This window comes from Pollicipes pollicipes, unplaced genomic scaffold (assembly GCF_011947565.3).
Source record: "Pollicipes pollicipes isolate AB1234 unplaced genomic scaffold, Ppol_2.1 Scaffold_4881;HRSCAF=5763_pilon_pilon_pilon, whole genome shotgun sequence".
Lineage (NCBI taxonomy): Eukaryota > Metazoa > Arthropoda > Thecostraca > Pollicipedomorpha > Pollicipedidae > Pollicipes > Pollicipes pollicipes.
Window position 1 is genome coordinate 38,437,048 of NW_023596576.1, and position 21,749 is coordinate 38,458,796.

Sequence of the window (21,749 nt, forward strand, 5' to 3'; positions counted from 1 at the left end):
GATCATCAGCAGTTCAGCCTGGTCTCGACGGTCTCGCCCCTGAAGAGTTCGCGATACCCAGCGGCTGCTGAGGGTGCTGAGGTACTCAGCTCTGGGAACCCATGGGCTGCCGAGTGGAAGACTTTTCTTTTGCCCCTCATTTTTTCGCTTTCCCTCCCATCCATTTCATTTTCACGTCTCTCGCCCAATGAACTCCAATGTTACGTTCCTGGTCCTACCACCAGCCAGCCAACCCAGTCCTACTTCACCAAGGGCAACGCCACGGATTCTGAGTTGGGGCATTGTTGTCCAGGGCCGATCTGGACAAGATGGGGCCTGTTCGCAGGCGGCATTCTGGGCAGAGTCGTATTCAAGGGGGGGGGGGAGGAGGCATCAGGGCTATGTGGCCCCTTACTGAATTGTTCCGTGCTTCACCATCCTTTGCATATACTTCATTGTCAACAATGATAAAATCCGAATAGGGAGCTTATAACGAGTGCATTGGGCTTCCAGGTCCGCGAAAGGGCTTGGCACAGGATCTCCTTTCCCGTGCCAGAGCCTCCTAATTCAGAACAGCATCATTCCAACTCACAAAGAGGGCATCCAAATCCAACAAATACCACATCATTCCCGAATTGGTCACCCTGACTCAGAACAGTGGCCTTCTTTGACATAAAATGGGCGTACTTCTACAGAGTAGGGCCTGCTGATGTGTAGGGGGGCCTCCTCATCCGTAACGGGGCCCTCCTAATATATAAATGGGATCTCGCGAGTCAGCAACTAGCCTCTCAACGCAAAAGCGGTCTTATGTTAATTCAGAACACGTGACTCCTCACCCTGGCAGGAACGGCGGGCATCGAGGAGAGTCGGGCCGTGTGCCTCTGGCTTTCCGGTGCTCATCTTAACCGCCGCGCTAAAATGTCCCGAGAGTGCCTGGGTAGTGCCGAGGTTTTTCGTGTGCTGAAGGGACTTTTAAATGCCAGGCGGGCCCTGAGTAACCATGAATTCCCTGAAGTGGCCGAGTGCCCGTGGTGGTTTCTTGAGGTTCATTTGTCCATAACAATGGCCTCAGGATGGCCAAGTGGAGCCTAGTGAGCAGGCAGAAGATAGCGAACTCTACTCATTCCGCGCAGCCGCCTTTCTTGCAAGAGGGCTTCAGGCGATCTACGAGCGATCGATCAAGGGTACGAGCGATCTTGAGGACAGGAAATGATCTTGAAAATGGTTTTCCCCGCTCAAAACTCCTTATAAATGTGGAAGAGTCCTTTTAACACGGAGAAGAATGCGTGCGTACATTTAGACACCGGTGGCTGCAAGTCTGAAAGTGTTTCCTGCAGGGTGTGTCGTTATTGTTGGCGACTGAACAAAGTGTTTGACATTGTCCCAGCGCTGCTCGATCTATATTGGCAAACTGTGTACAATGAGACGCGTTTTTTGAGCATAGAAACGCCGGGTGAAGTTTTTTATTTCGCCGGACTCTCAGAGCGGCATCTTATTAGCTATTGAACATATCATAACTGAGCATTCCCTAGCAGATGAAATCTTCCAGCAGGTGGTAGTTTTTGAGAGAGCCGAAAAACAAGTGGTCTTTGTTTGCGTACCTGAACACATTGGACTGGTTGGGAAGGACAGAACCGACGCTGCTGTTAAAGATGGCCCTTAACATAGCCCTCCACCTCGCTCTGACCAAGCACCGCACTCGGACTTCAAACGGTTGCTATCTGCTCGTCTGGCAAGGAGGCTGGAGACACGCTCGGGATCAGATGGGCACAGATGGATACCATGGCAACGCGAAACAAACGCTGGGTGCTAAATGACACGGTGGTTGGCTGGCCTCTAACCGTGGCAACAGAAAAAAGGTCAGTCCGTCTCCACCGCATCGGCCGTGCCAAAGACACTCACGGTTTTCTTACGTCAGGAAACCAAGCGCCAGTGGGCCTCGTTGTGATCTCCTACTGGCAGCTGCCCGTGGGCTCCTGCAGTGTCGTCACCTGTGATCCCCCACTGGCAGCTGCCCGTGGGCTCGTGCAGTGTCGTCATCTGTAAGCTGAGCCTCAACGCTGCCCCGGGGCTTACACACGGCGAAGGCTGCCCCTGGTCCTTCATTGGGCCAGAACTAATATTTTATGCCACGGTTGTATGAGGCTCTATGAAGCACATGTTTTCAAATAGGCTGCTCATCTGTGTCATGCTCCGCGACAGTGTAGGGCTTCAGCAATCAGCTGTGATGCCTATTTAAGGCCGGATGGCTTGGAGCGCTTAGCGCACTGTCCATGCATGAGCTGAATCAATAAAGATTGCGGGACATATTAGTATGTGCATGCCCGCTACAGTTGACGGGCCCCTAAAGCTGGAATGCTTCTACTTCTTTTACAATACCTGCATCATACGGCTGGGTATGTGCACACATTCAAGTCCATGCGTTCTAAGCTGTCCAAGGTATTTCCAGCATTCCATATGTTCACAGCTTGAGTCATTGTGTTTTGTTTGCACTGCTTGTGTAACAATGTTGCGAATTAAGAAATACACAGGAATGTACCATTCCAGGGATCCCAGGGTTACGAAGAATATTTGGGCTAACATAGTTATGTAGCGTAGCAGATTTTTTACGTCAGCCATTCTGTCACGCGGAAGTGATGCTGCATAGACGTTTTTGCGCTGAAGTTTTTGCCGCGTAGAAATGCACGCGTTAGGACCTCCTGCTTGGGAAGTTCGTCACATAGAAAACTGCATTCGAAGTTGCCAAGCAGAAGGTCAACGTCGATTTCAGGTGGTGCCGCATAGCAGCTTTCGCGTCAAAAGTTTTGTCGCGTAAGCGTTTATGCATTGTGAATAATGACGCGTAGAAGTCCTGTCATGGAAGTTCTGCCGTTTGCAGGATTTGTATTACAACTGTCGGTTTGTTTTGTCGACTCCATCCTAAATGTCAGTAAAAGGGAATACGCTACTCCAAACGGCGCATCGTTGCAGCGCTCTGTCAACGAACGAGCCTCGCGTGGCACATGCGTTTGGCTATACCAACAGCGTTTGGGCGCTTTCCTCCAGTCAAGCGTTCTTCGACCCCCGCCCCCCCCCCCACGCGGTGCCGCCACGTGCCGCCACATGACGCCCCTCCCTTCCCCGGCTGGCGCACCCATCCCCAACTGTCACCCGTCCCCGCCCGGTCCCAACGGTCGCCCGGTCAGTCATCGCAGCTTGAAGGCCGCCGACGGTCAGTTCTCGCCCCACTAGCGCACGTAGCGGCCAGGTGCTGAAGCACGCGCGGAAGCGTTGCGGGCGGACCGCAGATACGTCGCGATTGCCGGGCGGGCCGTTGGGGCGCGTTACGCCAAGATGGCGCCGCGGCACAAAGCGGCGCGAGCGCCGGCGGTTTGGCTGTGTGCTGTGGCTGTGTTGTGCGTGTGTGCCGCGCCTGCGTGCGGACAGCGGCTGTACGAGACCGCGCCGCAGCCCTCGTCACAGGACGCGTCAGCGACGGGCAGCGGGGGCGTCAACCGGGATCGATCCGGCGGCGATAGCGTGCCGCGCACCAACCGCTTCGGCGAGCAGCGCGCCGGCGATTCCGACACCGGCGAGACGCGTGTGGGGCCCAACTATGATCCGGGCAACAAGCGGTTCGGCGGCTCCAACCGCAACCCGTACAGGGGCGGCACGGGCGGCTATCGCGGCCGCTTCAGCTCGACCAACTTCGGCTACGAGAAGTACGACCCCAACCGCAAGGTGGAGGGGGAGGGCATCCTGGCCGGGTGGCGTCCGGACCTGCAGGGCGTGCGACGGCCCGAAGCCGCCTTCCTCAACCCGTACCTGCAGGTGCAGACCCGGCTGGGCCCCGTCAACGGCTTCGTCGTGCAGCTGTACGACCAGCCGGGCCTGCCCGAGGAGCTGTGGCCGGCCAACCTACAGCTGGAGCTGCAGAAGCACAAGCTGAACGTGTCGACTTTCCTCGGCATCCCGTATGCCCAGCCGCCAGTGGATGAGGGCCGGTTCAAGGTGAGCCAGCCGCCAGTCAAACTCGACATTGTAAGGCATGGCAATCCGATCGAGATCTCGTCGGTGCCAGACCGGTGTTTGGTGCTAATTTTGCCTTACTGGTTGCTATTTGCGGCCTTGTCTGGTGCCAAACGCCGGTGTTAGCGGTGCGACATGCCGAGTACTAACTGGTACGGTTGCAAAAAGACGAAGTCGTAGGGGTTTAGCTGCTGTAAGCTGTGGAACGACGGACGCGTTACAGTTGCCTGCGGTGACCGTATCACCGTATCAGCTCATTTGGGCGGCTTCTTTCCTTTAGCGCTTTTGATCAACACCTTTTTCTGCGGCGTTCGATCATTGGGACAGTTAGTCGCATTCCACTGACATTCAGTCGACATTTACTGAGCACTATCCAAGATACCATGCTTGGGCGCAAACGTGTCTGAAAACCCCGGTCACCGCCCAAACTTGTTAGTTTTTGTGATGCTGCCTGTTTCCTTAGCAACCCCTCGTGACGTTGGAAATTGATCCTGTGCTTGTATCGGCGTGGCCTAATGGGTGTACTACTTTTCCCACCTGGTGTTCCTTTACAAGACTGCGGGGCAAACATTTTTCCTGTCATTGGTACCGAGGCGTGTAACCCGAAATTTTCCGCAGGGGAAATGTGAACTTTTCTCCCAGATGTTTCGAATTTGTAACAAGGTCCCGCGAAATCGCTTGGTATCGATCGTAAGACTGTTAGGTTGGGCAGTAGAGAGGAGAACATCCCATGACCCTCCCTTGGCTATGTCCTTGATGGTGCTTATCGTCGAATCGTCGGGAGTCCTGGTGTTTTCTGTCACGTTGCCGGTCGCATTGTGCTCGGTGACCCCTGGCCAGGCTATTTTTAGCTGGTCGACTTCCGTCGCCGATGCTCGGGCGATTGCTGGTATTGATCTCCACCCTTGTATTGATGGTCTTCCGCCTGTCGACGCTCGGCGCCTGGTACACGGCGGGATAGCACCCTGTCGCTCTCCCGTGCTGCGCGGCACCGCGCCGCTGCCCCAAGCGCTCTGTCGACCCGCCGGCCCGCCGCCCCGAGTGGCTCCCACGCCCCCAGAGGTCGGTCGCCTCGACGAGCCGCTCTGAGACTCCAGTGCGTCCGGTCACCTGGGACCGGACGGCGACCAGGATCCCAGGGGTCCGGTCACCTGGGACCGGACGGCTACCACAACCCCAGGGGTCAGGTCACCTGGGACCGGACGGCTACCACAACCCCAGGGGTCCGGTCACCTGGGACCGGACGACTACCACGACCCCAGGGGTCCGGTCACCTGGGACCGGACGTCGACCAGGATCCCAGGGGTCCGGTCACCTGGGACCGGACGGCTACCACAACCCCAGGGGTCAGGTCACCTGGGACCGGACGGCTACCACAACCCCAGGGGTCCGGTCACCTGGGACCGGACGTCGACCAGGATCCCAGGCGTCCAGTCACCCGGGACCGGACGGCTACCACAACCCCAGGTGTCCGGTCACCCGGGACCAGACGGCTACCAGGATTCCAGGCGTCCAGTCACCCGTGGCCGGACGACTACCACCCCAGTGGTCCGGTCACCTGGGACCGGACGACTGCCACGATCCCAGGGGTCAGGTCACCTGGGACCGGACGGCTACCACGACCCCAGGGGTCCGGTCACCTGGGACCGGACGGCTACCAGGATTCCAGGCGTCCAGTCACCCGTGGCCGGACGACTACCACCCCAGTGGTCCGGTCACCTGGGACCGGACGACTGCCACGATCCCAGGGGTCCGGTCACCTGGGACCGGACGACTACCACGATCCCAGGGGTCCGGTCACCTGGGACCGGACGACTACCACGATCCCAGGTGTCCAGCCGCTGTCGGAGTGGTTTCGCGACTCCTGCGCGTCCGGTCCGACCAGCCCCTCTCAGGATTTGCCCTCACACGTGCGCCGAATGGCTGATACGTGCCCAGCCACGTGGCGGCCGTGCGCGGCGGACCGTCGCTCTCGCCGAGCTCAACGCTTACCGAGGCGTGCAGCCGCAAGGACACGCTGGAAAATGATGAAGCTGATTAAGGCACGAATGTGGTGAAAGTGACGCAGAATGCTAAGAGACTTAAATACTTATTGTGATTGCGTAATGAAAACCAGAAATGGGTCCTTAATGAATGTTTGGTAATTGAGAATGACACATGAGCTTTTGGACTAAAGTACGTCTATATCTGAATCATGGCCAATAATTCCCACCAGACACACATCGGCCGTCATCTGTGTCCGTTCTGTCCCGACTAAGGCGTATCGTTGAATTGCTAAATGAGACATGAACGAAACGGGCAGCATCCAATGGCGATGTCACATCCGGTGCTGGTGTCAGGTCTCGACGACTGTCATTCTACAAACGCATCGATTCCTTAGACCAGTGGCGTGGTAAGTAAACAACTTTTGCACCCATGCTTAGTGCACCAAGAGCACGTACATTAATGGCGCAGTGTTCTAGCAAAGCGTTTTTGTTCCAATATTTGATTGGTCATTTTAAAGACGATGTAGGCTCGGCGGCTCCGCATCTTCGTAAGTCGGTTCAAATGTGCTTCGCTTATAGCTAATGGCGTCCCGCTAGTGAATCGGCTGGTAGTAACATCGCGAGCGGGGTTAGGCTATTCACCCCTCGTTCATTTGCCAGAGTGGGTCGCGGGCATCCACGTTCCCCGGGCGGCCGTCCGGTGGACAGCGGAGGTTGGCCCCTGGGCTGCGCACACAAAGCCGTAGCTGTGCTGACTGGGCCGAACGGGGCGGTGGGGAAGGGGGGGGGGGGGGGGGAGGGAGCGCGGCGGGCGCCGGGCCGCGTGGTGGTGACCGCCGCCGCCGCCGGCGTTCCCCGATCGGTCGCTATCGCCACCGACAGGCGCTGGACAGGCGGCAGCTGGACGGCCAGCCGGACCCTATTACCGGAAGTGGTCTCCCGTGCCCGCCCTCTCCCCAGCCGCCACCGCTGCGGCACGCTCGCTTCCCTCCCCTCCCCCCTCCCCCCCCCCCGCCCATGACCGGGGTGGAAGGGGTCACCGTGGGGGCAGGGCGATGTGGCTGAACGCCAGCTGATAAACGGCATTCAGGGTTCCACTGTAGCGCCCGAAGTCCAAAATATAAATTGCCGTCATCAGAGATGACCCAGATACTGTCGTATGCATACAGTTACTGCATACACCCGCCTGAGTTTTTCAGTTTCCATTGACTTGGGCACACATTGGAAAACCACACCGAAGGCGGCGTGTGTTGTCTGTACCTGGCGCGACGGTTATACACTGAGCGCGCGATCACGGTTTGAATTGTTGTTCGTGACTGATGGTAGATCAAATAAGCAGACCCAGTGATCAGTCAACATTTGACAAGGGGTACGCCGGACATCTCGGTAGGACCATGATGCCAGCAGCTTTAGTACCAACGGAACATGGCTGTCGGATGGCCTATGCTGGAGCGACGCTTTTACCGACGGTCCGGACGCGGGAAAGATCCGCTGCTCTAGAGGGATGCCATTCTCGACGCCGGACGCGTCCCCGCCGTCGGGTCCCCCGTGCGGCGCAATCACCGCCAGGAGGCGCCGCCATTGAGCCATTGAGCGCAGCCGGGCGTACGTGGTGCGCGCCTCCGCACTTTTCCAGAGGGATTATTGGTAGTGCGCGCTATGGCGTGCGCCCTGCGCTCTGTGGCATGCGTCCTGCGCTCTGTTGCTTGCGTCCTGTGGTCTACGGCGTGCGTTTCGTGCTTTGTGGCCTGTGCCCTGTGCTTGGTGCTATGCGTCCTGCGCTTTAAGGCGTGCGTCTGTGCTCTTTGACGTGCATACTGTGCTCTGTGGCGTGCGTCCTGCGCTCTGTGGCGTGCATCCTGCGCTCTGTGGCGTGCATCCTGTGCTCTGTGGTGGTACCCAGCCATCTGCGCGGCTCAGAAGCCGGTACGATAGCGCGGCGGCCGCCGGCGCGTCATGCATTCCACCGGACCGGTCGAGGAGCCTCCGCTGTGGGTGCCTCAGCGCGGGTCGGACAGCCCGAGCCCCGCGTCAAGCCGCGCCGCGTCGGGCGGTCCCGGCGGTCCCCGACAGGCCCCCGGCCCGGCCGCTGCCGAGAGCGGCAGTCAGTGGGAGCGGCCTCACATGGCCGGCCGTGACATGACGACCCGGCGCGGCGGCCATGACTCACAGCGCCAGCTGATTGCGCGGCGAGCGTGGCGCGCCCGCCTGAGTCAACCGGCGCGTGCAGGGGCGGCTGCAGGCACGCGCGGCCTGCGGCAGCTCAGCGTCGGGTTCGGCGGCGCTCGGCTCTGACGGCTAGTGGGTCGGCCATCTCCCGCGCCGCAGCGGAGGCACGCCCAGCATTCTAGGAGAGCGAGCACGTAAAACGAGACCGGCGCGAGCTGTTTGTTCTGGGCTTGCATAAATCAGCGGTACGCGGCGGCGTCCGAAAGTGCTCCTTTAAGCCCCGCGTCGTGCGACGCCTGTGAAGCGGGTCGGGCGGATTCGGGGTTAGGTGCGGTGGTGACGGTCGGCGCCGCGCGGAGGGGGCGACGCTGTCGAACGCGGTCGCCCCTGTCTCAGATAAGATACGTGCAGGTGTTGCTCCCACGCCCGGCGATGGCGTCGCCGCTTTGTGCCGTGATGCCGATACAGCGAACCCGAGGATTGCGGTCGCGGCCCGAGACGACCCCAGTCCGGCAGAAGTGGAGTGCACATCCTGGCACGTTCCGCTTGGCTCGCTCGATGTGAACTGTAGAGCCGGTTAGCGTGGTCGGCCGCCGCACGCGGGCGTGATGGCGCGGGGGCGGGGTTCCGCACGGCCGGGTTTTGTCGTGGCCCTGGCCAGGGGTGAGGATGCGTAAGGGAGATCCCTGCTGGTTCGTGACGTCACGGCTGACGTCAGCTGTTGGTTGATCGGTCAGAATGGGCCTCTGTGATGTCTTCTCCCTCCATTGGGTCCACGTAGTCAGTGGTGGTTGATGCATTACGATGCATTCTTATAAAACAAACGACCGTTTTATCGTAGATCTCTCGACACGAGAACGACCGTCGCTACACTCGTTGAGATATCGGCCACATTGTCAGGGAAAATGCGGATATGATAGCGATGTTTGATCACAGTCAGCCTTAATCTAACAAAGATTCCTGTTTATATGCTTGTGTTGCTGCGCTTTTTGTGAGTACGCCCCATGCTTGTCGCGAGTACTAACGTCAGGCAACAACCTATGCGGGGTGTGACTGGCAGTGTTTGTGACCCATTCCTGAAGACACTGAGGAGGACGACAGCATGCCTGTTTGCTTGGCCATGCGTTCCGTCCCAAAGCGTGTAGCATTCCCAGAAACCCTCCTTCCTCCCGTCGCGAGGTCTCCTTCCGTCTGGTCATCAGGGGGGGGGGGGGGGCTGGCTAATGCGTCTAACAATAGCCCACAATGCCGACGCCCGTGGACGGCGGGCGCTGTCTGGGCGGTAACAGCCGTGCGTCCGGTGCCGTGCGCCATCTGGGTGGTACCAGCCGTGTGTCCCGTGCCGTGCGCTGTCTGGGTGGTAACAGCCGTGGTTCCCGGGCCGTGCGCCGGCATTGTGCAGGCGCCGCCGCCTGGACCGCCTGGCCATTGTCCGGCCGGCGGCACGGCCGTGCCAAATGAGTGGCTGCTGCACGTGCCAGCCGGACCTGCAGGTGGCACCGCGAGCTGGCTGAGGCGCCGCCACCAGGCCGTACCGCCTGTAGTGCTGCGAGCCGGCTAGCTAGAGGCAGCAGACCACACCACCTGTGGGGCTGCAAGGCGGCCAGCTAGGGGTGGCAAACCGTACCGCGTGTGGGGCTGCGAAGCAGCTAGCTAGCGCCTGTTCAGGGGCGACTCAGGGGCGGCGGCCGGAGATGAGGCGTGTTCAGGGGTGGATCAGGTACGGCGGCCGGAGATGAGGCGTGTTCAGAGGTGGATCAGGTACGGCGGCCGGAGATGGGGCGTGTTCAGGGGTGGATCAGGTGCGGCGGCCGGAGATGGGGCGTGTTCAGGGGCGGACCAGGGGCGGCGGCCGCAGATGGGGCGTGTTCAGGGGTGGATCAGGTACGGCGGCCGGGGATGGGGCGTGTTCAGGGGCGGACTAGGGGCGGCGGCCGCAGATGGGGCGTGTTCATGGGTGGATCAGGTACGGCGGCCGCAGATGAGGCGTGTTCAGGGGTGGATCAGGTACGGCGGCCGGAGATGGGGCGTGTTCAGGGGCGGACCAGGGGCGGCGGCCGCAGATGGGGCGTGTTCAGGGGTGGATCAGGTACGGCGGCCGGGGATGAGGCGTGTTCAGGGGTGAATCAGGTGCGGCGGCCGCAGATGAGGCGTGTTCAGGGGTGGATCAGGTGCGGCGGCCGCAGATGAGGCGTGTTCAGGGGTGGATCAGGTACGGCGGCCGCAGATGAGGCGTGTTCAGGGGTGGATCAGGTGCGGCGGCCGGAGATGGGGCGTGTTCAGGGGTGGATCAGGTGCGGCGGCCGGAGATGAGGCGTGTTCAGGGGCGGACCAGGGGCGGCGGCCGCAGATGGGGCGTGTTCAGGGGTGGATCAGGTGCGGCGGCCGCAGATGGGGCGTGTTCAGGGGTGGATCAGGTGCGGCGGCCGGAACGCAGCCGTCCCATTAGGGCTGGCTGGCTTGGTCCAGCCCTACTTTTTGGAGGAGCGGAACAATGAAAAGGAAAGGTCGTGACAGTTTGTTTGCCATTAGAAGTATGCAACGGTGACTTTGGGTCGGTGTTATTGAAATGCAACAATTAAAGGAACCTTATTAAGTGAAAGGATTCGAAGGAAGGGAATAGAGAGGGTCAGATCATTCCGTCATCATGAAATATATATCTAGAGATAAACAGTTGCTCTTTTTGAGTTTCGTCAGTCCACGCCAGAATGATTTTGCCGCGTATTGACTTGTTACGTATGTTGCGCGCTGAGCTACAGCTGTCGCGGACCAGCCCCGGCGTCAGATGTGTATGTTATGACCTGTGGTGACCTGGGGTGGTAAACTATCTGATGGTGACCAGGCATGGCTCCAGCCGCCACCGGCCCAGCCGTGCGCACGGGCGTGTGCCTGGCAATGGCTTGACCTGCGCTGACCCGACATCTCTTCCAGCCGCCGCGCGCGCACGCGGGCTGGCAGTCGTTGTCGGCGCTGGACTTCCAGCCGGCCTGCCCGCAGCCAGCCCGCTACGTGGGCATCAAGCACGGCATCAGGGAGGTGGACGAGGACTGCCTCTACCTCAACGTCTTCACGCCCAGTGTGAGTCCTGCCGGCCGCGCCGGTCCCTGCCGTGACGCCACCGCCGGGCGCCGGCCGTCCGTTCGGGCTGCGCGGCATTCATTGTCGGCGTGCGGAGACCGTACTGTCGCCGGGTCGGCCTTTCCGCTCGGCGAGCTAGAGAGTCAGTCGCACTGGATGCCACAGTATTTGCGAAGCTGTGGAATGCCTAGGACTGTCTCGACAGGCGGCGGCTCTTCGCTGAAGCGAGGCGCGATGGTGTCCCATTGTCAGGCGAGCTGTGTCAGGCGTCGTCAGGTGGGCACCTGAGAGGTTTGGTCAGTGGACAAGCTCCGACCACGGCCGAGTCGCTGTTCCATATGCGGTGGTAGGCCTGAAGAATTTACTCACATGGTAGGCATTTCAAAATAAAGTAATGGATTGGCGTATAATGTATATAAATACATTGCATATCATAGAGCAATGGATAGTTTCGTGATGTGGATTTTGGGTAGTGGATTCCAGGATTTTGGTACCAAGTTTCATCGCTGAAATTTTTTTTGGGGGGAGAGGGTCTGGACGCGTTTTATATTTTGTAATGAAAGACCCCATGGACTAAAGTACTGGTCATATGTTTGTCAAATTTTCCCAGGACGTATGGCCAGTTACACAATTTTGTCACTTATTTTGTTTAATTGACTTACCCGAGTTGGGTTGCGATACATGCGTGCTGGCACATGTAACTGGTCTTGTTTCACATCCGAAGTTCACGAGGTTGAGTTTCATTGTTGTTGATTGGAGTTTTAGGGCGCATCGACTACTGTGGTCATTTTGCGCCTGTAACAGCTAAATAGTTGCCTACGGCGGTAAATGACTAAAAAATATATATTAGAGGTTGAGCTTCACAAGCTACCCGAGGCAAAACATGTCACCGGATGGGAGACAGATTTCAAGTGCGCAAAATCAGGTAAAAGTACGGCGCTAGCCAAGGTTTTGTTGCGTCCTTTCAGGATTAAGGTGCCTTCTGGCACGTTGAACTGGAGTTATGATTTTGGTAGTGTTGCTGCGTTTCGTAATATTGAGGGCTGTGCCGAAGGATCCTCTGGGATCCGTCATATGTCTTAAAATGTTTTCAATTGATTCCCCGGGTACGTATCTGCTAACGATCTCAGAAAGTGTCCCAACGATGCTGTGAGGTCTACGTAGATTTTGTCAAAAGATCAGCGGATCTGGGATTCTGTTTTAGAATAGCACAGGCCTGAACTGAACAGGAGTTTTTTAATACATATATATATATATATATATATTATATATATATATATATATATATATATATATATATATATATATATTATGCCCCTGCCGCCCAACGCGCGTCGATCTCAGCGGTACCGTTTGGACCTTGCTTTCGTACACTGTTAAACTGAAAGGAGTGCGATCTTTGTGGCAGCTTATTTGTTTTCGAGTATTGTTGGTGTGTGATGACTGCTTGTGGCTGTGTAATATTCTTATTTCTACGTTTGGTGTGAACTGATGACTTGTATTTCACGTGCAGACGTATTCTTCCAAGAGCACGAGAGCTGTGGGACGATGGCAGTGACCCCTCAACTGTGGTAACACATGTGTTTCGCCCTCCCCACTCCCCCTCAACTGTGCAGAAAGTTTGTTTCATTAGCCGTGTGTGCTATGCATGGAAAAAGGGGCTAAGGGAGCGCTGCAATATCTTTGTGTGCGTTGTGGTAAAAGGGCTCATAGGGCGCTTTAATGGGGGTGCCGATAGTGTAGTGGTTAACGCGTCTGCGTTAACCACTGCGCGTCTGGGAATCCAGAGGTACGGGGTTTGATTCCTCGCGGTGCCCGCCCTTCCTGCCAGGGTGAGAGGCAGGCGACGCCATATACCCCCAGCAGTTGAGTGCGTCGTAGAGCCCCAATGGCATGACATGACATGACAGGGTACTATTACACCCCCATGTGCGATGCATGGTAAGGGGGCTCAGAGAGTGCTATAATAACCCGGGTGCGGTGCATGGTAAAGGGGTCCAGAGTGCTCTTTGGTACCCCTGTGTGCCCTGTGTGCGGTAAATGGTAAAACAAGGGGTTTGGAGAGCGTTATAATACCCCTGTGTGCGGTTTGCGCTAAAACAAGAGATTCAAAGGGGTCTTTAATGCCCCTGTGTGCGGCGCCTGGTAAAACCAGCGGTTCAGAGGATGCTGTAATACCTCTGGTTGCGGTGTATGGTAAAGGGGTTCAGCGAGGGTTATTATATCTCTCTACTCGTGGTAAGGCGACGCTGTCGAGCCTGACTGGATCAGTTGCAAAATCAAGCCACCGACTAGCGGTGGGTTTATATGGGATGATCAAATTGATAGAATGCGTCGTCACGGGTATTCGCTATTCCCAGCTTGTACCTCAGCTTCCGGCTGAAGGGTTCCGATAGCGTCTTTTCTCCCTTACAAGCATGTGTGAGTCACTACCGCAGCCGAGACTGATGCTGGGCGTCTGTATGCCTGCATCAAGGCGACCCGTCGAGACCGGTTTCCGATGAATCATCCCCGGCTACTATGACGTCACTCCTGACGAAGCGCCCTCATGGCTGGCAGGTGTCCAGCAACGTGAGGGAGAAGTTCGCCGTGATGTTCTACATCCACGGCGGCGAGTTCACGCACGGCGCGTCCAACCTGTTCCCGGCGCACCTGCTGTCCGCCTGGGGCGAGGTGGTGGTGGTCACCTTCAACTACCGTCTCGGCGCGCTAGGTGCGTGCGCGCCGGCCGGTCGGCAGCCTCCGGCTGCAGCGCCGGCCACGCCTTTAACAGCGGCGGTGAATGGATCCAGACATGTCAGAATCGTGGCTTTTGTTTGTTTGGCACTCTCGAACCATTGCTCTACCAGGCCGTTGATATTTCTCGGCTGCATGCCCTTTGCCTTTCACGGGCCATTGATCACGACGCAAACGCTCTTGGCCTGCCGTTAGCGGTCGCCAGGAGGCGCAGCCTTGCTGGACGACCTTGTCTCGGCACCACCCGTGCCTCCATCAGAGCGCCCACACCGCATTATGAATGACTTCCCCACGGGCGTGACGTACTCGGCTCTGGTGTTGTTTCCATCACCAAATAATCCCAGCTGCCTGGCCGCGCTGGCTCACGCCCCGACATGACAATGGTGAGGTGATGGCGCCATTGTGCTGTCACGCACCGCCAGTGAGGAATATATGGCCGGACAGGGGCCGAAGAAGCGCCGGCCAGGAATGTGATGAATGGTATGGGAGACTGCGAGGTGGACAAAGAGCGGTGGATGCACGTTCGATGACGTGATAGAACTTTCGCAAAATGTTCCGCACGCCATACGGGGATCGATCCTGCGTCATAACGCACTAAAACATGTTTTGAATTGATACAGTTTTTTCACTTTCCACTTTCCCCGTAATCTTGAGGCTAAAAGTGATTCTTGCGTGGAGAGAAAGTGACGCCTCCGAACCCGACACCGCAGTTGTGCATCCGATAGCTGACGGGCACCGTGACCTTGCAGGCTTCCTGAGCACCGCCGATGAGTACTCCCCGGGCAACTACGGCATGCTGGACCAGGCGATGGCGCTGCGCTGGGTGTACGAGAACGTGCACTACTTCAACGGCGACCGCCAGCGCATTACCGTGTTCGGACCGGGCGCGGGCGCCGCCAGCGCCGGCCTGCTGGCCGTGTCGCCCAAGACGGCGCACATGGTGCACCAGCTGATCGGAGAGGTCAGGCTCGGTGGGGAGCTGAGTGCCGCGCGTCGTGAGGAGAGAGGAGGTGCGGGCGGTGTTAGGGCAGGCGGAAGGTGTTGTATATATATATATATATATATATATATATATATATATATATAGATATATATATACGGGGGTGGGGGTGTATATGTGTGTGTGTGCGTGTTTGTTTTTGCCGAAATCCTGCCCTGGTTATCGTGATCATCGCTTCAGAGCGACCCAACGCTGTCTCCACGCTCGTTTCTTTAGCGGTGTTACTGTGTTCCCAGAGTGGCTCGGCGCTGGCCGAGTGGGCCGCCATCTACGACGAGTACCGCGTGCAGAACACGTCTCGCATATTCGGAGACAAGATCGGCTGCATCTCCGACAGCAGCTACAAGCTGCTCAATTGCCTTAACAAGGGTCGCAGCGCTATAGAGATCGGCAACGTCGAGTTCAAGGTACCGGGCCTTGCACACAATGGTGCTGGTGGCTAAGGCGGAAGTACAACCGATCTTGACGTTGGATACGCATCGCCCGCTGGCTCAAGCTAGTCCAGGCGTTATTTCAGTCCTGTGTGTTCCCTTTGTTGGGTTGTTTTTTTTGTAACCTATGTAGTTTGGTAAGAGTTGGCAGAATGTATGTCCTGAACCAATACCAGCTTTTTGTGTGGCATGAAGAACGCCTACTTCCCTCTCGCAGTCGACTCCTGTTTTGAGCCCCGTACTGATTCGCACGCACCCTCCATTGCACCCGGGACGTCCCCTCCGGGCCCTTCTCCCGCCCCGCCACGGTCTGACGGCGACCGCCGCGCGCCGCCAGCCGGACGTCGGCACGTTCCCGTGGGCGCCGTTCGTCGAGACGAACGTGACTTTCCCGGGCAACGACTGGTACGAGGAGTGGCACCAGGAGGACTGGCGCTTCCTGCCCGACTTCCCGGAGCGGCTCTTCAGGCGCCGCGAGTTCAGACAGGGCCTGAGCGTGCTGACCGGCGCCAACCGGGACGAGGCCGCCTTCTTCGTCTGTGAGTGAACTCCAGACGACCTTGTCGGGCGCCTGTCGTGTTCAGTTTTACTCTGGATGACTTTGCCGGGCGCCTGTGAGGTCAGTTTCATTTCGGACGACCTCGTCGGGCTCCTGTCGTGTTCTGTTGCACTCCTGCCGACCTCGTCGGGCTCCTGTCGTGTTCTGTTTCACCCCTGCCGACCTCGTCGGGCTCCTGTCGTGACCAGTTTTACTTCTGACCAGTTTTACTCCTGTTGTGTGGCGCCTGTCATCCTCTGGTTTACTTCTGCCGACCTCGTCGGACGCCCGTCGTGTTCTGTTTTATTCCTGACAACCTTGTCGGGCGCCTGCCGCGTTCATTTTCCCTCCGGACGACCTCGTCGGGCGCCTGTCGTGTTCAGTTTCGGCACGGGGCGAGCTGTGGACGAGGCAGTGTTCTTATTCTTCGTGTGTGTAGATGCATGCGTTCCGCCTCAGTTTCCTTCAGGTTCGGGGCCCTGTTGTGGCGTGCGGTTGGGGTGTACGTCCTTTGACTGCCCAATGGCATCATGCACAGACTCTCTTGACGGTGTTCGTATGTCGCGAGACTGCGCACGGACGGTCTGTTCGGTGGAGCGCCTGTCGGCATGGTGGCCGTGTTGGCATGTCGCCGGCTGACGACATGGTATCCCCGTGTTTGTAGACCCCTGATGGCGGTGTCCGCTGAGTACCTCCTAAAAGGACGTCCGTTGGCTGCCCCCCCCCCTTCCCGTCTAGTGGCCCGTGCCAGTGATGTTCAGGGAGCGACTCTCAGCAGGATTTCTTCTGAGTGTCTATGACAGGGCGTCCTATGGCTGTCACGTTCAGGGTGTTCGAGTGTCGCTGACAGGATGTCCTACGACTGTCACGCACAGGATGTCTGAGTGTCCCTGACGGGGTGTCTGAGTGTCCCTGACAAAATGTCTGAGTGTCCCTGACAGGATGTCTGAGTGTCCCTGACAGGGTGCCTGAGTGTCCCTGACAAGGTGCCTGAGTGTCCCTGACAGGGTGTCGGCGTGTCGGCAGACGGCAACCGCTCGCTGGCGCCGGACTTTGTCGTCACGCAGCGCATGCTGGACGACAAGATCCACGAGTGGGTCAAACAGTACAACTACACGCTGAACCCGGACGGCGTGTACGACGCCATCCGGTACATGTACACGTACTGGCCGGACCCGCACAACCGCACCTGGATCCGCGAGATGTACATCGATGTAAGTGCTGCGGTACACGGCGGGTGGGCACCACGCGCGCTCCTCGCCGCGAGCGAGCCGCGCCGCGTTTGGCAGCGGTGGGGGCTGGTTTGTTGGGTAGTGCCTCGCCTCTGCTGTTGGCCGGTAGGTGAGGCCGTTCGCCGTTCAAATGTTCTGTCCGCCTCGTTATCCACGTCATCATCACCATCCGCTTCCGCGAGCGAGACGACCCGTGCAGTCATTGGGATTGAGTGGCGGAGATACGGCAGATTCAGCCCGGGCTGAGGTCAAAAGTCCACATTCATGAATGGCGGCTAGTTAACAGTTGGACGTGGCGGGCGCGTCACTGCCTACAATTTTACAGTGGGCCATCAATCAGGCCGTGATTGGTCGGAGACAAGACGCTCATCATCGCGACCAGGCGTGACGTCAGTTCAGTTTGAGACCTCCGTCTAGAGTTGCTGTCGTCAGCCGGGGCGGGGCGCCCGTCCAAACTGTCCGCGTCCAAACTCGCCACCATCGCTCCGCTCGACCGCCCGCGCCCGTCATTGCCTGTTCCAGTTCCTGTCGGACGCGCTGTACAAGGCGCCCGTGGACAGCATGGTGAAGCTCATGGTGGAGCTGGGGGTGACGACGTACCAGTACGTGCTGAACACGACCGTGGAGGCGCTGAAGGCGCCGCTGTGGCGCGAGGTGCCCCATGACCTCGAGTACTACTTCCTGACGGGCGCGCCGTTCATGGACCCCGGTGAGTAGCAGCCGTGGCCTGGCGTTGGCCCGTGGCATGGAAGTCATCTGGACGAATGTCGCGCCGTTTGCGGAGTGTATAACTGCTGCCCAGTGGGTCACTCAGGGATGTGGAAGACGCTTAGGCGGGCTTGTCACGCCCAACGAAAGGAAGGAACATGCTATATTTTATTTAAGCCACTAAGGCGTAATATAAATGTTGGTATTTTTAGAGGTGAAATAGGCCGTAAAAGTGCCCCCCTCCCGCTTTGACCGTCCCTGGTGGAGACGTCCGTTAAGGCTAAATTAATCAGTGGGGGTTGTGTAAGTCACGCGAGCTTAGTCACGCGTTTCATAACTTTACGCATCTGGTCGTCTTTCAGAGTTCTTTGCGGAGGACATCAGAATCGGTCGGCAGATTTGGACGGAGGGTGATCGCAACATGAGCCAACTATTCATGGAAACGTTCTCCAACTTCGCCAAATACGGGTGAGAACCACGTCGACTGTTCGCTCACGTACCTTAAGCCCAAGCCGGTCAGAGCTAGATGCATGCGGTCTGGCGGGACGATGGCAACACCGCGCGCCGCGCTGTCTCGTGGACGGGGCGAACTGCAAGCGGCGCGATCGATGGCCCCGTTTACAGGCGTCATCGGCGCTGTTTCGCCCCCAGGCGACCGACGCCGCGGCAGATCTTCGACTTGGTCAACTGGCAGCCGGCGCTGGCTGGCGACCTGCGCTACCTGAGCATCAACAACACCTTCAACAGCACCATCTTCTCCAACTACCGGCAGACAGAGCTGTCGTTCTGGAGCCAGTACCTGCCGACGGTGGTGGGCCACCTGGTGCCCACCTACCGGCCCTCCACTGAGGTGAGATTCGCGCTCAACCATCCACGGTCGCCCCGAAGCGGTGGCTGGCTGCATTGTGCTTCGGAACGCCCTCCTTGAAGGCCACGGACTCTGAAAGTGTATGGACTGCCCAGCTGCCTTTTGCCTGGTTAAATGGGCTTTAACTGAAAGTTGTGTCGCGATTTGTAGTCGATGCAAACGACGGCTTTGATGCGATGAATTCTGAAACTGCCGTTTATGCTCGACATTGGTGTGTGCGGCCAAGTGCCTGGAGTTTAAGACTGGACTCATATCGCAAAGTCATTGGATAGTAGTAACGCCATTCTTGCGATCGGTGTCAGCACGCTTGGCCGATGCTTGCGGTTGTTTTCGTGACGTGTGTTTGTTCCAGGCTGCAGCCAGCTCATTCACTTCTACGTGTTACGCTGGGTAATGTTTGCAGTTTTGGTGGGAGCCGCGCGAGCCGCTGCAGATCGCCTTCTGGTCTGTGACGTCACTGGCGTTCCTTCTGCTCGTCATCGTCGGAATCTGCTGCTGCCTATGGCAGGGTGCCAAAAAGTATGATCTCAGAGAACTGCATTGAATCTTGACGAAAGAATAATTTGTACGCAGCGCGTGCTCACGCATGACGTAATTTAGTGATAACGTATGTGTAATTTTAACACAGCACGCGCTCCCGTAACGTTGATGCGCCAACAAATCGTCGACAGGCCATTGAAAGGAACCTTGATAAAAGAACTCCCTATCGCATTTTGGAAACCAATGCATTTGAGGAGACCGGTCGCTGTGAATAAGTTCGATTTAACGTACGTAAACCATGGGGAAACGATAATTGACAAGGATTAAACGATTATGGGTATGCACATCCATTTTTGTCCCCGTTCTTCTAGCACCATTCTCTACGCCTTGCAGAAAAACCGACCAGTTCTACGAAGAGTCCTTCATGGAGGACCACTTCGAGGTACGCGAGAACAGCCACTTCGCGGCAAAGCCGAGCAAGCCTCCGTCGGTTGCATCGCTGAGCGGCGGCGCCGCGGCGGCTGAGCCGGCGCGCGCCGACGCGCGCTCGGTGGCGCGCGACATCCAGATGGACCGGCGGCGCCGCTCGGACTCTGGCCGACAGGTGACCGGCTCTGTGCAGCAGGAGGCCTGCCGGGAGCCGCTGGTGCGCGAGCCGCCGCCGCGCGTGCCCAGCAGCCAGGCGCAGAGCGTCACCGAGTTGGAGCCGTTGCGCGGGTCGGCGCCGTCCGAGCCGTTCACGCGCGAGCCGAGCCGTGCGTCGGCGCGCTCGCGCGACACGGTCCAGTACGCCACGCTGGAGCACACGGCGCCGCTGGCGGCGGTAGCGCCGCGGGCGGCGCCGGCCGGCGAGCAAGCGACCCGGCTCGACCCGCGTCGCTCGGGCGGCGTGGCCGTGCTGCCGGCGGCCGGCGGCGAGCGCGTGCAGCCGCAGAGACAGCCCCGGCCCAAGGAGGCGTTCGCGCCAGTGCCGCACGCCAAGTCGATCCCCAACATGGTGGAGTACGAGGAACGGCCGCCGACGCGTATCCGGCCCAAGTCAACCGAGGCGCTGGACCGCGACGACGAGTCGACCTCGTCGCGGCCCGGCACGCCCAAGGTGCCGCACTTCCAGTTCGTCGAGCCGTACGATGTGGTGCAGCTGCCCAACGACTACCAGTACAACTCGAACCCGAACCTGGCGGCGCCCGAGTGGCGGCCGCCGCGTGCGGGCGCGGCGCCGCCGCCGCGGCCCGTCGGCTACACGCCGCCCGCGGTGCGCCCGGTGGCGCCCGACCGACCCCCGGCGCCGGCGCCGCGCGCCGCGCCGGCTGCCGCGCCGGCGCGCCTGCCTCCCCAGCACCAGGCGCAGATTGTGGTGCAGCTGGCGTCGCGCTCGCAAGAGCCCAGCCGCGACCCGACGCCCACGTTCCGGCAGAACGGGCAGCCGCTGCCGGCAGAGACGCCGCCGCCGGCGTACCGGCGCGCCGCGCCTGCCGCCGCCTCGCCGGACGGCGAGAACAAGCGCGTGTTCGGCCTGCTGCAGGAGAACGTGCGGCCGGCGGCGCCGGGCGACGGCTGGCGCGCCGGCGTCGACACGCCCACCACGTCTGGCGGCTACCCGCCCACCATGTCGGAGCGCAGCCTGCCGGAGACGCCGACGGCCTCGACCGACCGGAGCTTCGACAGCGGCGCCGAGCTGGACTACCGCGGCCAGCCGCGCCGTTACGTGCCGCCCGAGACGGCACTGTGAGGCGCCGGCCCGCCGGCGGCGCGAGGCCGCTGCGTCGGGCACGTTCAGAGCCACTGCGTCGGGCAAGTTCGGAACCCGTGAAGTGCATGTGACAGTGTTGCGAGGCGTCGTCTGACAACGCTCCGAGTCGCAGTCATGCCACGTTCTGAGCTACAGTCGTGCCACGCCCTGAGCTACAGTCGTACCACGCCCTGAGCTACAGTCGTGCCACGCCCTGAGCTACTGGTCCGCAGCGGGAGGAGTCACTGCCCTGCGGTGTCGTGATTGCTTCACAGTAGTGCAGTACTGTGAGTCACTTGGTGTAGTGCTGTTAGTTACTGTTGTGTCGCCTGAGGCTACGTTCCATATGGTCAGGTGGCCCGCGGGCTGCCTGCTGGGTCCGCGTGGGACTGTTGTGTCCGCGGTGTGTCCGCGGTGTGTCCGCTGGCGGGAGAGCTTAGCGCGTCCGTAAAATGTTTTGTTTCCGTGAGTGTAGACGTGAGTTGACACTCCGGAGTTCAGCGTTACTGAGAACTGCAGACGCACGAATCACTATTGGTCATTAAGTGTTTTTGCCCTGTATTATTCGCACTAACGGTATGTTTTATATGTGGTGTGTTTTGATCCCACGATTAGGGTGTGTCGTAACTCTTAATGTCGCTGTGTTCGAGGTGTTTGTGTTACTCTTCGTGTCTCCATCGTTGAGGTGTCGAGGAGCATTTAAATCAGTCAAGTGTCCGTACAGTATGTTACAACCTTGTAATATGCCAAAGCAGCCATCATGAAGATTAGGTTTTGTGGCTCGTGGATTGGGAAATAAGTGCGT

The 21,749-nt window shown here is 58.8% G+C and overlaps 1 protein-coding gene across 1 annotated transcript; it reads left to right on the forward strand.

Moving 5' to 3' along the window:
• The first annotated feature begins 3,286 nt into the window (after positions 1-3,286).
• Positions 3,287-21,162, forward strand: LOC119100347 (neuroligin-like protein glit-1). The gene is made up of 15 exons (XM_037223449.1): positions 3,287-3,969; positions 11,073-11,219; positions 13,779-13,932; positions 14,705-14,916; positions 15,192-15,362; positions 15,724-15,925; positions 16,951-17,138; positions 17,679-17,865; positions 18,227-18,332; positions 18,516-18,714; positions 19,136-19,251; positions 19,606-19,702; positions 19,781-19,925; positions 20,181-20,403; positions 21,147-21,162. Exons 1-15 carry the CDS (start codon positions 3,313-3,315, stop codon positions 21,160-21,162), a joined length of 2,820 nt encoding a protein of 939 aa, XP_037079344.1. The 5' UTR covers positions 3,287-3,312.
• The last annotated feature ends 587 nt before the right edge of the window (positions 21,163-21,749 follow it).